The sequence below is a fragment of the Rhinolophus ferrumequinum genome, chromosome 23, assembly GCF_004115265.2.
Source record: "Rhinolophus ferrumequinum isolate MPI-CBG mRhiFer1 chromosome 23, mRhiFer1_v1.p, whole genome shotgun sequence".
Lineage (NCBI taxonomy): Eukaryota > Metazoa > Chordata > Mammalia > Chiroptera > Rhinolophidae > Rhinolophus > Rhinolophus ferrumequinum.
This window is the reverse complement of record NC_046306.1, coordinates 18,006,889-18,022,618: the sequence shown is the minus strand read 5'-3', so window position 1 is coordinate 18,022,618 and position 15,730 is coordinate 18,006,889. Positions and strand designations below refer to the sequence as shown.

Genomic DNA, 15,730 nt, shown 5'->3' with positions numbered 1-15,730 from the left:
ATAGCTTTATAGTGATTTTTCTAGCCATGTCCAGGGGTACCCCTCAAAATAATTTCCTGAGCATCTGTATTTTATTTTATATGGCATTTTGAAATAGGTAAGAACCAAATAAAATGACACTGCAAATACAAAGTGTCACTTCTTTTTACTTCCAAATCTCAAGTGCTAAGTTAAATACCATCGAATACTGCTGCCAGAATTGAGCTCTGCTTTCCTCTTTTTATACGAAGTTCTACCTTTTGAGAGTTTGAAAACCCTTTAGCTGCATAGGGGAGGCACGGTCTGGTGGGAAGAAAGTGGAGCAGGAGGGTGAGGGTGTCTGTAGCAGCTCCTTCAACCTGACCTCAGCCCACACACCTAACTGCATTGTCTTCTCTTTGTCTCTTTAGGAATACAAACAGAAGCTCGCTCGGGTAACCCAGGTCCGCAAGGAACTGAAGTCCCACATTCAGAGCCTGCCAGACCTCTCCCTGCTGCCCAATGTCACCGGGGGCTTGGCCCCTCTGCCCTCTGCTGGTGATCTGTTTTCTACTGACTAGGGCAGGTGTTGTGCCCAGATTCCCATCTCTACCAGCAGAAAGAAGAGGGCAGGTCACGGGTGGAAATAACCTCACAGCCCAGGTTCTATCCCTCCTTCCACCCAAGTCCCCCGGCCTCCCAGCCTCCAGAAAGAACCACAGACTGATTCTCCTCTCCGGCCTCTGCTGAGCGCAGTTCAGAACAGTGGCGAGTGGATATTTGGAAAGAATACAAACTCCCACTTCGTGTTTTTATGCCACTGTTGATTTTCCATTCTTAGCTCTCTCTTTACACCCAAGATCTTATGAAAATCACGTGTGCTTCTGGAAGGTTTCAGAAGAATCTTGTCCCTGATGACAGCATTGTGTCATGAAAGCAGCTTCTCCTATCTGAGCTGGGCTTGTTCAAGTTCAGTCCAGGCTTCTCCTGAGGGATTCTGGAATCGTTGGCTTTCCTGACTACCATCCGCCCAAAGGGTGGAGGCACACCATGGAGCAGCTTTGCCATAAGGAGTTTGCCAAATTTGGTTCTCCCTTACCATTACTTCTAGCCATGTCCAGTCAGAGGCTAGGTGCATTTGTTTTGTAAGCAGACTAGAGAATGTAGAGTAAGATTTAAAGCTGATCTGGGGCATAAAGTCAGTTCAGAGACAGTCACAGGAATCACACGTATGAGTTCAAAATTCTTTGCTTCAGGTTCCTACACACAGCCTTCCCGGCTCCCTTATCGAGTGTCCCACTCCCTGTCACAGAGCTCCTTCTTAAAAACACAATGTTTTGAACATAATTGGTTGTGAAGGCGATTGTTAGAAATGGCGCTGGTGGGCCCCAAAGGCTAAAGGCATGCTGAGAGTCGGCTCTGCGTGGGTGTTGCTCTGACCCTTTCTTTGGGGGAGTCGGGCCTCGGTCACTGTGGGCGCATGGCCTCAGTATGATGACTAAACTTGAATGTCTCCCTCGCAAAAAAGACACTGTGCGTGTTCATCCATCCGTCAGTTCACGCCACTGCACGTGTCCTTGTGCTCGTAGGAGGAGGGGTACTTTGCATCAGACGTTATCGAATAGTCATCTCGGGCAGGGGAGGGAGGGCAGTCAGGGACATTAATTTGGGGTTTTAATTCTATTATCATGCCAGCTGACATTACAACTACATAATGTAGTTAGGATTTTTACCTTGCTTTTAGTAACGGTTAGGCCTGCTAACTAAATCATTCTAATTTGGCAGGCTTATTTCTGACATTGGAAATGGCAGAAAACAATTTGCCCCAATTGTGTATTAGGAATTATAGCCCAGAGGCTGAAACCCAAAAGCTATAAAAGGATTCAGCGGAGGGGGCTTCAGAATCTCCATTATTTTGAGTTGTTCTTTTCAGGATTACCAAAAAGCCAGATACATGTAATTTTACATGTTAAACATGTTAAAACATAACCTATGTTTTAAAAAGTGTAACGGGCTTCCCTTGAGGGAGCCCTCCTGCCTGCCATGAAGTGAGAAAAATGGAAAGTCATAGCAGGTATTGATTCAGTTTAACTCTGTAGAACCTACTAGCATTTAAGCTCCTTCAGATTTGAATATGGACTGTGTGGACTGTTTGCTTATTGACACTGCCTGTTGTCCTGTCATTACTAAATTAATGAGTCTATATAAAGTTTTCTCCCAGAGGCCATAGGGCAGTGGGTGACTTTACTAAAATTGAAAGATGGAATTCCAGTCTTTCCTGTTTCTGCATATATACCCTCTCCCTGTGTGGCGTGCTGCTTTAGTCCTACTTACAAGCTTGTTTCTCAACAGACCCTTGGACATTCTCTGTACTTTCACCAAGGAAGCAGAATTTTACTAGCCACAAACCAAGCAAAAGGGTACAGTAGATATTTGCTCCCATCAGCTAGAGGAAATGTTAGGACGTAATGGATTTCACCCCCTGCCATGTTTTACCTGATTGAGTCTTTGACCAGCAATTGGTACATAATTATTATTACAGCAAGAGCAAGAAATAAAGCTAGCAATTATGTAAATGAATGGGTTGGCCTCTTAACACCTGTTACTAGTGGACTTCCTGTGAGGAAGTTAGTTTTGTTTTTTCTGTTTTTTAATGAAATGCTTTTGTTTTTTAAATCTTAATCCTCCCACATCCTCCCCAAGTGTGCTTACTTCATTTGTTTAATTTAAGTGAACCTTTCTCCTTGTATGTATGAGGTGATCTGGCGGGGTGGGGTGGGTGGTTTTTGTTTTGTGTTTTTTCATCTTTACTGAGGGCATCCATCGGGCGTCCATAGGCCTCAAAGGACCTTTCCTTTAGGTCATATTCCTCAGAAAGTCTTTAATCGTCCCCCTTTTTTTCTTAAAGAATATTTTTAAAGCTTAAATTTGTATATTAATTTAGGACTTTATTTAGAAGTATAGGCTGTCATTGGTGGCAGCAGTATATTCTGAAATGTCTCATAGATATATATTTTTGAATAAAGATGGTGTTGTTGACTGACATTGCGTGATGTTTCTTTTCCCTGCCTTGTTACGGAACACCCAGTGCTTTGTAAGCAGTGGGTAATTAGTAATCACCAGTAGAGATTGTGCTGTCTGCACAGAATCTTGTCCCTCAGGAGTTTTTGTGACTGTTAGTGGCCCATAAATACTCAGCACTTACACAGTATTTTCTGGTTCGTTCCAGGGGCTTAATTAGCCAATCCGCACAGTACCCAGGAGAGAGGTACCTCCATCCTTTTATCCTCATTGTACAGAAGTGGGAACTGGTGAAGAGAGAAAAATGACTCTGGTCCCATTGCCACACAGTCTCTGACAGATTAAAACTTGCAAGTTCTTTGTTTTCAGCACTTTCATTCACACCATGAGGCCTCTTGAGAATTTGATTTGGGCAAAACAGTCAAAGCCACTCTGAACAGTGAAAAGAAAAATGAGATAATTGAAACCCAAGTGGTATGCCTTTAAAAACGTTTGTGGGTTTCCTTTCTCCCTTTCACTTTTAAATTCAATGAAAGCATATTGACTATTATTGGTTAAAATTCAAAATAATAGGAAAATGGTTTGAAATAGTTCCTTTTGAAGTCATTGATGTTTGGAAAGTTGGCTTTAACTTTTCTACTGGGTGAGGGCAGCATTTGCCAGAAGAAGTGGGTTTACCTATTTATCTCAGGCAGAAAACGGCAGTAGCTGTGGTCCTTCAAGACCAAATGCAACTCAAGTTGAAGTTCAGAATTAGGAAAGTTGAGGCTGTGCATTACCCACGTTCTGTCTTAAAATATAAAGATGGAATGTAATATGTGGGTCTCAAGGAGACAAGATCTTCTGTGTCCCCAGTTTTCATGGCCTAGTTAATGTCTTCACTCCTACCTATAAATAGTAAGTCCATAATTCTTCTGGTGTAATTAGCACTTCAGGCTACAAAATGTGACTGAGGTCCTCAGAGGTGAAGATGGAACTACCCAAGAGTTCATGAATCTGTCAAAATGCTCAACTCTTGTGATGAGAGCCATTAACTGTGTGTGACCTATCTGGGCAAGGTACTTCTCTCTCTGGGCCTCAGTTTTCTTACCTTTGAAATGTAGTATTATTGGACTAAATGAATTCTAGGCTCCCTGCCAACCCAGAAAGCTTAGGATTGTGTTGCATGAAAAGAAAGTAGGACTAAAGCCTGAGAACGCTGGGTGGCATGTCCTAGGTTCCCAATAATATTTGTTAGATGAATAATAATTATATATACAGACGGTGCCAAAATGTATACACATTTTAAGAAAAAAAAACTATTAAAATTGTAACATGCAGATAACGAGTACAAGTCACGTTTGACTAATGCAATTACAAGAGGTGCTCAAAAGTGGTTACCATCAGCGTCCAGACATTTCTGATTGCAACAAACTACTGCTTGAGTAACGTTGGCCAAAGTGACTACTTGTACACCCAATTTTTTGGCACTCCTGGTATATATGAGCATATATGAAATCCTGGAGATCGTCATCTATGAGGATCAGAACACAAGAGAGTCCCAAGACTAGGAAGATGGAATTAAAGATAGTTCACTGTCTAGGCACAAACAATCTGCATTTGGTTGACTTGAGATCTTTAAGGAAAAGCTGTTTTCCAGCCTGCTTTGCTATCTTACTTTCTCCTAGGATCATTCATCTGGCTCAACTCATTTCTCATCATCACCTCCATGAGATTTTCCGTTCAAAAATTATTTTTCCACTCTGAGGCACAGATTCAATTCATTCCGGGCAGCCGGATGACGCAGGTGGTTGGAGCACGAGCTCCGAACAGCAGGGTTGCCAGTTTGATTCCTACATAGGCCAGTGAGCTGCGCCCTCCACAACTGGATTGAAGACAATGAGCTGCCGCTGAGTTTCAGAGGAGCGGCCGGATGGCCCAGTTGGTTAGAGCCGAGCTCTCAACAACAAAGTTGCTGGTTCAATTCCCACATGGGATGGTGGGCTGCGCCCCCTGCAACTAAAGATTGAAAATGGCAACTGGACTTGGAGCTGAGCAGCGCCCTCCACAGCTAGACTGAAGGACAACGACTTGGAGCTGCTGGGCCCTGGAGAAACACACTGTTCCCCGATGATTGAAAAAAGAAAAAATCCATTATTCTACTGCACAGTAGATTGGGATTCATGCAGCTCTATGTTGTATTGTATTGGAAGCCCAGTTTGTTCAGTTTCTTAGACTCTGAAATAGTTATTTTGCATTAAAAATTCATTTCTACCACTGGTTTGAAAATTAGTGGCATGAATCAATTTATCTAACATTTTTTATGAATAAGAGGCAGCTGTGGCAAATGGTAACACACCTTCTGATCTCTCACTGTGATTACCTTGGGCAAACCCCTCAGCTTTTCGGGACCTCAGCTCAGCAACGTTTTAAAGGAAGCGGAGGTTGACTAACCACAGAAGTCCCTTCCAGAACTGAAGTCCTGGGACTAGGCTTTCAGAATATTTTTTCCTACCGAAAATCTTATTAATTACGCACTCTACAGAGTTTTAAATGCCAGTTATCTGTATGAATTCTTAGTTATGAAAATGATAAATCGAAGTATTTCCAACACACCTATTAACTTTAAATGAGACATTTGCAAAACGGGCCGAGTGCCATGTCTGGGACAAATGAAGGGTTCAATGGTAGCTGTTACTATATTCAACAATGAATGTAGGTATTTAAAAGCACATGTAAGAAGCAGTTAAAATACATGTTTTGGAAGGCAACAATATGGATAGATACCACATACCTATCCATATGCTGTATTTACAGTGGAAGATGGGCAAAAACCCATAGCTCCCTCAAACTCTCTGACCTACGTTGAGTGTGTAAGCGTCAGCAGTTACACTTGAAGGACGAGGATTTGGGCTGGGGATTTCTGTAACGAGAGCCACTGTGTGTTTTCAATCTCCTAAGGGAGACTAGTGGATGCCACCTGCCCCTTGCCTCAAGGCTTGGGAAAAGGGCCTCTGGAGCTTAATATGTGTCCCCTGTAAGGTGGTGATCAGTGGACTAGAGAGACCCATGTCTGGAAAAAATCTAGAGGAGGTGCCAGTGGCTGGCTAGGTGTTTTGATGATGGAGCAAGGGAGAGGTGGCTGAGTTGGGTGCAGCATCCATTCCTAAAGTTTTGTCGGGGCAGGGGAGGCGTGTCTGCACTCCGGCAGGTCAGATATGAGCTGCATGGAAGAGAACCAACGTGGGGTCATCTCAGGCTGACCCAAGAGGCAGGGGTCTTCTCCAGGACATGCACTTCTGACTTGCTGTGCTGAGTGACAAGCAGGAAGTTAAGAGCCAGCGGGGGTAGGCACCACCCCTGAGAGACCCCTGTTGATGGGGGCAAAGATGGGATGGGTGGGAGAAGGCATAGGATGATTCACTCTGAGGAGTGTCCGGAGAAAAGTAATTTGCTAAGCCAGTGCCCAGCACCCCAACGCCTCAAGTGAGGCTCTTCTCTTGCTTTGCCTTCCTTCCCTCACTCCCACTGCCCTAAACCTTAATAAACAACGAGGCCTCCCTTCCCAGATGCTGGCTTCCCACCCGCAGCAGGCCGAGAAGCTTCCATTTCAAATGATAAGCCATTTTGATTATAATGTGGAATTGGTCATTTGCATTTCTGAGACTGTTTTGCTCCTTAAGTAACTATAGGATTTATTATTATTATTATTATTAACTAAGATTGACTAGAGAAGTTTTGGAGGCGAGTTTTCTTCTAAAGCTGGGGGATGCACTACTCCCCTAGCCTGGATGTCAGGAGACAGTAGGAGACAACAATAAAGTTGTTTTGTGAATCCGGTTCCACAAGCCTCCTTGTTTATTGCAGTCCTTACTCCCAGGATTTATTTGAACACCTTTAGTTCTTGCTTCACTGTTTCATTTTTGTTAACTTGAAAAGTTCACTTCTACAACTTTGATTTGTTCGTGGATTAATGAATTCATGAATTATCCTTCTCTGTGTACTTGAATACATTTTTCAAATTGTGAAATACACGTGACATAAATTGACCATTTTAGCCATTTTTAAAAGTGTACAATTCAGTGGCATTTAGTACATTCACGATGGGTCACCAGGACCACAATCTAGTTCCGGAACGTTTTCATCCTCTCAAAAGGAAACCTCATACCATCAAGCAGTCCCTCTCATTACCCCCCGACTCCCCACAAGCCCCTCCCAGCAACACTAATCTGTCTTTATGAAATTGCCTGTTCTAAATATTTGATATAAATGGAAACTACAATATGTGTCCTTTTGAGTCTGACTTCTTTCACTCAGCCTAGTATTTTCAAAGTTCATCCATGTTGTAGTATTTGTCGGAACTTTATTCCTTTTAACGGTTGAATAATACTCCATTGTAGGGATATGCCACATTTATTCATCCATCACTTGATGGACATTTAGATTGTTTCTGCCTTTTGGGTATTGTCAATAATGCTGCGGTGAACATTCTTGTACAAATTTTTGTTTGAACACCTGTTTTCAATTCTCGTAGGTGAACATCTAGGAGTAGAATTGCTGAGTCATATGGTAACTCTATGTTTAACTAATTAAGGCACCCCCAAATGACTTTCCACAGTGACTGCACCATTTTACATGTCCCCCGGCCATATATGAGGGTTCCAATTTCTCCACATCCTTGATGTGTTTGTTGGGGTTCTTCAGTGAAATAGAACCAACAGGGTGTGTATATATATATATAGAGAGAGAGGCAGATTTATTTCAAGGAATTGGCTCGCACAATTGTGGAGCCTTGGTAAGCCCAAAGTCTTCAGGGTGGCCAGCAGCTAGAGACCCAGGAAAGAATCACAGTTCAAGTGTGAAGGCAGTCTGCTGGCAGAGTTCCTTCTTGCTCGAGGGGTGTCAGTCTTTGTTGTATTAAGCTTTTTGACTGACCGGGTGAGGCACACCCACATGAACATCATCCAAAAAACACCTTCACAGAAACACCCAGAATAACGTTTGACCAAATATCTGGGCCCAGCCAAGTGGACACATAGAATTTAACCATTGCGCCTGCCAACACTTATTTCCATTTAAAAAATCCTACCTACATTAGTGTCCTAGGGCTCTGTAAGAAAGTACCACAAACCGGATGGCTTAAAACAACAAACTTCTTGATTTAGTTCTGGGAAATAGAAATCCGAAATCAAGGTGTTTGCAGGGCTATGGTACCTCCAAAGCCTCTAGGGGAGGCTCCTTCCTTGCTGTCACGTGGAGTGTCATGCAGGTTCTCTGGTCCTGCTCTCCACATAAGAACGCAGGATATGGTGAGGCGAAAAGGAACACCCACGGAGCCATAGATAGGGGAGTCATACCACTATATTCTCACTGGCGCCTGGGTTGGAGACACAGGAAGCAGGAGCCACACGATCCGCAACCTGCCATCTGCTTCTCTGCCAACCAACCAACCCCTTGCTAACTGCAATCCCCCGTGCTAGCTTAGCCACGGCAGTTATATCAGTGGCTAATGGCTAACCGGTAACAGCTGATGGCCATCCAGTCACAGCTGACGACCATCTACTACCCGGGCCCCCACCTTTCCACGTGAGGCCGAGAGCCTGGAAACTGCTCTGTGGGACTCTGTCCTCACACTTGCCATTTCCAGCTTCTTGTAGCCCCAGGCTTTCCTTGGCTTGTGGCAATGTAACTCTAATCTCTGCTTCCATCTTCACGTGGTCATCTTCCTTCCATGTCTCTGTCCGAATTTTCCTTCTTTTTATAAGTATACTAGTCATATTGAATTAGGAGCCAGCTTAATAACCTTATCTTAACCTAATTAAATATGCAAAGACCTTTTTTCCAAATGAGGTCATATTCACAGATACTGGTGGTTAGAACTTCAACATATATTTCTGGGGCACAATCCATAACAGTAACCATCCTAGTTGGGGTGATATCTCCTTGTGGGTTTGATTTGCATTTCCCTGGTGACTAAGGACATTGAGAATCTCCTGTGCTTGTCGCGCATTTGTATAACTGCTTTGAAGAAATGTCTATTTCAGTTCTTTGCCTGTTTTTGAATTGGGTTGTCTCTGTCATTGTTGAGTTGTTAGAGTTCTTTATATATTCTGGATACTAGACCCTTACCACATACATGATTTGCAAATATTTTCTCCCATCCTGTGGGTATAATGTCACTCTCTTGATAATGTTCTTTCATGTATATAAGTTTTTAATTTTGATGAATTCCAATTTATCTGTTTTTTTCTTTTGTTGCTTATGCTTTTGTTTGGTCTTGAAACCAGAGGACAACTGAGTCCGGGACTCATGCTGCCTGCTTCTCTCACCCAATAGACTGACACAGGAATTGGGCCACAGAATAAGTTATATTGAATTATTATCAGCGGACCGGTGGTCTGAGAAGGCAGCAGGTTAACACCTCCAAAAACTGCCTTAATATTCTCAGACATGCTTGGGGTATTTAAGGGAAAATCTGGGTGTTCCTCTAGAGGCTACTAGATGGTTCCAGGGGTCTGCATGGAGCCTTCCTTCCGGCCATGTGATTCTCTGGTGGAGTCAGGAACAATGATGGGAATAGCCTGGAAAGAATGCTAGACCATAGAGATTGTGATCAATAAGCCTAAGGTATTAATCACAAGTTTCAGAGTAATTTCCTAAAACAGGGAACTGGGTGGGACAGGGGATATTCCGAGCTCAACCCATAGGGGGATGGTCTATTGTTAAGCTATGTGGAGGTCGAGGAAAGGTGAGGCCTGGTCGTTGCAAGGCCTGTATTATGGGGGTCCCAACTGGGCCCTGTTTCAGTCTCACATCTAAGTAAACATGGCCAAATCCAAGGTCAGGAAGATTTACTCCTATGTTTTCTTCTAGGATTTTATACTTTTAGCTCTTATATGTAGGTGTTTGATCCATTTTGAGTTATTTTTGTATAGGGTATGAGGTAAGAGTTCAACTTTATTCTTGCATGTGGGTACTTAGTTGTCCCAGCACCATTTATTGAAGAGATTATTCTTTCCCCTTGAATGGTTTTGGTACCCTTGTCAAAAGTTTGAACACTTTTAAAAGTGAATTTAAAAGTTATCTTACATACAGGCATACCTTGGAGATATTCCAGACCACCACAATAAAACCTATATGGCTATAAAAGGAGTCACACAAATTTTTCTGCCAGTGCCTATAAAAGTTATATTTACACTATACTGTAATCTATTAAATGTGCAGTAGCCTTATGTCCAAAAAATGTACATACCTTAATTTAAAAAGTACTCTATTGCTTAAAAATGCTAACCATTATCTGAGCCTGTTGAAACAATGGCACCGATCAACTTGCTTGACCCAGGGTTGCCACAAACCTTCAATTTGTAAAAATCATAATATCTGTGAAATGTAATAAAGTGACGCGCAATAAAACGAGGTATGCCTGTGATGAGTTAAGTCTTGATCAGTCAGGTTAGCCTTGAAGATCTCTTCCCAGTTCAACATATTCCTAACAATCCTTCCAGAGCCTGGCTTCCTGGTAGAATTGTAAAACTCAAAAATATCCATGCACTAACTCCAAACACAATTTTCTAACAACCTTTAATGAAGTCACCATCTGTTAGTTAAATGATATTTTAAAGTATAAACCAATAATGAAAACAACAAGTGTAGAGTTCCACCCATGAAAAATTAAGTGCTATGGGAATTGCCCTCCACTATAAACAACTAGAAAAGAAGACAAAATATATTTTTAAAAATGTTTTCAGACATTGGACATCAAGAACCACAGAACTGTGAGTCCCCGAGAGAAGGACAACAAACAGGGAGAGGTGTTTGCCCCATCTGACTCAAAGTGCTTTCAATCTGCAGCACAGAGATGAGGACCTAGAGGCCCATTGTATCACTGAATTAAGGAGACAGAGATCAGAGTTCAAGAAGACTGAGATGGCTAGAATTTGCAGGGAGAAATAACAGAGAGGAGGGAGCTGCGCAGAAACAAAGCTCAGAAAATTTTGACCCTTAGGAGAGCTCTGATCAGGACACGTGTGGGATGAAACTGCATGAGACCAGGGAAAGAACAAACAGAAAAGCAGAAGGCCAAATCATTCCCAGAGCTCACACAGATCTGGGAATAGTTGCAGTTTCTGCTAGCTAGAGTGGAGAGACCTTGTGATACACAGAGCATTAGGTAGAATCCTCTAAAAGGTCATACATTTGTAGTGGGGTCAAATTAGCCCTAGAGTACAGGCAGCTCTTAGCCTGCCATACAAAAGCTTAATCGTAAGCCTTAAACTAATCTGCAAGTAACTTAACTGTTTGGCAGAACAAAGTCCAACACTGCCTGAAGAAATACAACAAAATCCAGCACTCAACAATGTAAAATTTACTATGTTTGGCATCCAACAACAATAAAAAAATCACCAGGCATGCAAAGAAGTAGAAAAATAGGACCAGAGCCAGGAGAAAAATAAATCAATAGATCCAGAATGACACAGATGGTAAAATCAGCTGATAAGGACCTTAAACAACTATTATTTATATTGTAAATACTCAAGAATATCACAGAAAACATGAACATAATAAAGAAAGACATAGGATATATATTTTAAAATTCCAAATCAGATTTTTAAAGATGAAAATGCAATATCTGAAACTAAACTAAACTGAATAGTTAACAGAATATTGGACACTGCAGAAGGAAAGATCAGTGAAATTAAAGGCACAGAAATAAAAATTATTCAAAATGAAGCACAGAGAGAGAATACTAGAAAGTGAATGAACTGAGCAGCTTGTGGGATGATACCAAGTATTGAAAATATAAACGAGAAGGAAAGGAAAAAGGCAGAGATAGAAAACATATTTGAAGAAATAATGGTCATTACCCAAATATAATGAAAACTATAAAGCCACAGACCCAAGAAGCTTGGTAAACCTCAGGAAGAATAAACATGAAAAAAACTACACATGTTAAGACACGTCGTAGTCAAATTGCTGAAACAGTGATAATGAGTAAAGAGAAACATATACAGAAGAACAAAGATCAGAATGGCAGCAGACTTCTCATCAGAAACTATGCAAGCCAGAAAAGAATGGTACGACATCTTTAAAGTATTGAAAGGGGAAAAAAACCTGTCAATCTAGACTTCTGTATTTTATAAAAATGTCTTTCAAAAATGAAGACAAAATACGCTTTTTCAAAGCAACAAATGCTGAAAGAATTCATCACCAGTAGACCTGAACAATAAGAAACATTAAAGTAAGTTTTTCAGACGGAAGAAAAATGATACCAGATGGAATTCTGGATCTACACAAAGGAATGAAGATCACTGAAAATAGTAACTGCATGGGAAAGTATATAATTTTCTTTTATTATTTGAATCTCTGTAAAAGATAATTGACTGTTTAAACAGAAGTAATAACATATTTTGGGTTTATAACATAAGAAAGCAAAACATATGACAACAATAACATAAAGGTCAGAAGGAGGAGAAATGGAAGTATATTATTAGAAAGATCTTATAGTATTTGTGAAGTATTATAATGCCACTTAAAAGTAGAATATGAAAAGTTAAAGATGTACACTAAAAAGTCTAAAACAACCACTAAAATAACCAAAGAGTGGTAGCTAATAAGCTAAAAAAGGAGAGGCAATGAAATCATAAAAATTATTCAACTATTCCTAAAGAAGGCAAAAAAAAAAAAAAAGGAGAGGTGAGACAAATAGAAAACAAATACTACGACATACTAAAACCTGATCATATCAGAAATCATATTAAATGTAAACAGTCCAAATACCTCAATTAAAAGGCAGACGTAGTAAGATATTTAAAGTGTGTCAAAGTCACCAAGGAAGACACGAGTCACATAGGCACTTGGTGGAATGATGCGTCACTTACAGAGAGAGCAGACAGAGCAACATCATCTTCAATGGTAGCATCTATCTCCCAGGGCCAGCGGGTCTCGTCCCCCAGCTGACACGGGGAGACGACCTGTACACGCCCCTCTTGTGCTGCAGGTGGAGGACCCTGCTTTCTCCTGCTGGGAACAGAGACAGCAGTAGGGTTGGACAGGTACCACAGGATGCACATGCTTAAACAGAACAAAGAAGTACACATCAGGCCCTCATTTTCCTGTAAGGAAATGTTTCAGGCCCCAGGTACACGCTTATGCAACAGGGCAAGGGTCACCAGGCTGTGTACGACTGCGTTTCCCAACACATTTACTCTCTGGCCCTTGACAAGAAAGAGTTTGTCCATCTCTTGATTGATGTACACTTCAGCTAAGCAGAGACCATGATGGCTTCTAAGTTATTGGGTTATGAATGAATGAGGTCTCCATGTAGTTTCTAACGTGTGAACTTTCAAAATATCAGATGCCTAGGTTGGGTAGTTCTCCTCTCCTTGGCCCAGGGACCCACTGGGTAATTGTGGCCTGTCAGATAAGCATGTGGGCTCCAAGACAGGTTGGAATGTGCTCTACTCCCCTGGATAGGATCTTTGTAATAATGCTACCCTGCAGGATTTCACTTTGATTGAATCAGATTTGTCCACTCGGCGTGCTCTAGGCTACAGCAACGAGCCCTGAATTTGGAATCCAGCTGAAGTCCCAATTCCAGCACTGCAGAATGGAGTGACTTTAGACAAGTCACTTCACATCTAAGGGGTGGGGCTGACTTATCAGGAAGGTTTTGTATTTCTAGATCTCCCTGGAGGCACTCGTCCCCATGTTTAATATTGACAACTACCTGGAGACACGGCACAGGTAACGAGCACCAGCTCAGACTGCAATGATTTGAGTTAGAGTCTCAGTCTCCTCACCTAACTGGCACTTTGGCCAAGTGACTTCACTTCCCTTGTCTTGGTTCCATCAGATGTGCCCTGGGGATGATAACAATGGACGCTCTCTCTCAGACGGTTATGGAGATGTAATGAATCAATACTGCTAAAGTAAGCGGAGCTATGTATTTACTAAATAAATAAAAGCTGTTTGGTGATACGGAACAATCTGTGCAAACCCTGGGCTTGTGAGCCGAGAATGTGGCACAGCTGGACTCAGCCTTTCTTTTCTGGAGGTCCTGGAGCCAGAACTGTGTCCTCTTAAAGTCACAGCTGTTGTGAGGTCACTGCTGAAGAGGGACACTGGCTAATTGCAGGAGGGTGGTCAGGCCTCTAAATCGAGGCCTCCCAGGAAGAAATAGATGACGTGGAGTGGGTTCGTCTGCAGACCAGGGGATGGCAAGCCTGGTAGTGCTCACAGGCAATAGATGAAGAGGAGCATACAAATGCTTCTTACTTGGAGGGCAGGAGATGGAAGTTTCAGTGGGGAGGGCCTCTGCCTCCTTATCAGGAACACTGTTGCCCCACAAGGCTGGATGATGACGCTTCTTATCTGCTGTGCTGTAGGGAGCTTCGCGATGAAGGCAGAAAGTTGGAAGGAGATGAAACATACAAGATCCTTCCCAGGTCTAATAGTCCTGGACTGTAACATTTCTGTTGGCTTTGAAATTTGAGGACTGATAAGTGTGGTGGGAACAAAGCCACTGATATTTTAAAGTTCCAAAGTGTGAAGCTTGCCAAGAACTCTATAAAGAGTGTCTGCCCAGAGTCCCTAGGCTGCCTCTTGATGACGAGCTCAGCAGCCTGACATTAATGGGAGACCCCTCCCCCGCCCATACTCCGCCCATGGATTATGAAATATGGGTGGTGGTGACAGCTCCTGGCGAGGTCATTGAAAGGCAATTTGAGAGGTATCATTGCTCAAGAACCTAAAAATGAACCTCCAAACCCTTTTTTTTGATAACAGCGGCCGTTGCCTTTGAAATTTCAAAAGGGCCTTCCAGACCTGGCCCCTTGTTTGCCTGGAATGCTGTGGCATCTGGACTTAATTTTAATGGCCTGGAAATCTTTGAAGTCATTACCAAGAGTGGCTTTCTTACCTACCTCAGCCAAAACAAGCATGGAGAGTCCTGGTGATGAGGCAATTAAAGTTTATTCGGCTCAGGAATTACATGATAGCATGACCTGTCAAACATGGATTCAGATTCACCGTGGTTCAAATTAAGCTCTTCCTCCCCACCACCATCTACGGGACCAGCCATGGAACAAACTGGTAATGAACTCCCTGGAGGCATCAGACAGGACCTATGGGACCACTTATCTGGGGAATAGGTTATGGAGGGGATTCTCAAATCCAGTCGAAGAGATGCTGCAAACTCAAATGCCTTCACAGCCTGGAAAGGTAATGGAAAGGAGGGAATTTTGCCAGCTGTGGACAGGCGAGTGTGACAACCGCTATGCAATTCAGCCAAGTGTTGGCATGCCAGGAGGCGGGACTAGTGTTGCCACATTGTCTGATTTGTCTCTGAGAAGATGGAAACCTAGATTTGCATGTAAAAATCTCTCAATTTTTTACAATGTTGGCAAACAATTTGAATCCCAGTTGGAAGATTTTTTTAATACCAGTGTCTTTGCAAAATCAATTTTGTTTGTTTGTTTGTTTGTTTTCGAATGCCAGTTTGCCACTTTTGCAAGTCGAGAGTTCTTCTCTGCTGAGGATCTGCGAGAGGAGTCTGCGTTGCTGACCACCGTCTGAGAAAGGCTCCCTGTTCTGAGAAGAATCTGTTAGCCTCAGATCAGAGCTTGCGGGTACCTTCAAGTTAACCCAATCTGGCTATTTGCAACCCTCTGTAGAGATGAGAGCACTGGCCTGAGAGAGGGGAAGCCCGGGTTCTGGTCCCTGCCCTGTCACTGATTCTTTGTGTTGCCTTGGGAAAGTCTTTGGCTTTCTCTGG

At 42.5% G+C, this 15,730-nt stretch overlaps 1 protein-coding gene across 3 annotated transcripts in view; it reads left to right on the top strand.

Annotated features, from left to right (window-relative positions):
* Nucleotides 1-3,003, top strand: part of RPRD1B (regulation of nuclear pre-mRNA domain containing 1B) — a 49,476-nt gene extending 46,473 nt beyond the window's left edge. For all 3 annotated transcript variants that reach the window (XM_033095564.1, XM_033095565.1, XM_033095563.1), the window contains one exon: nucleotides 390-3,003. In XM_033095564.1, coding sequence (XP_032951455.1) covers nucleotides 390-417 — 28 coding nt within the window. In that variant the 3' untranslated portion in view covers nucleotides 418-3,003. The remainder of the gene's footprint in view (nucleotides 1-389) is intronic.
* The last annotated feature ends 12,727 nt before the right edge of the window (nucleotides 3,004-15,730 follow it).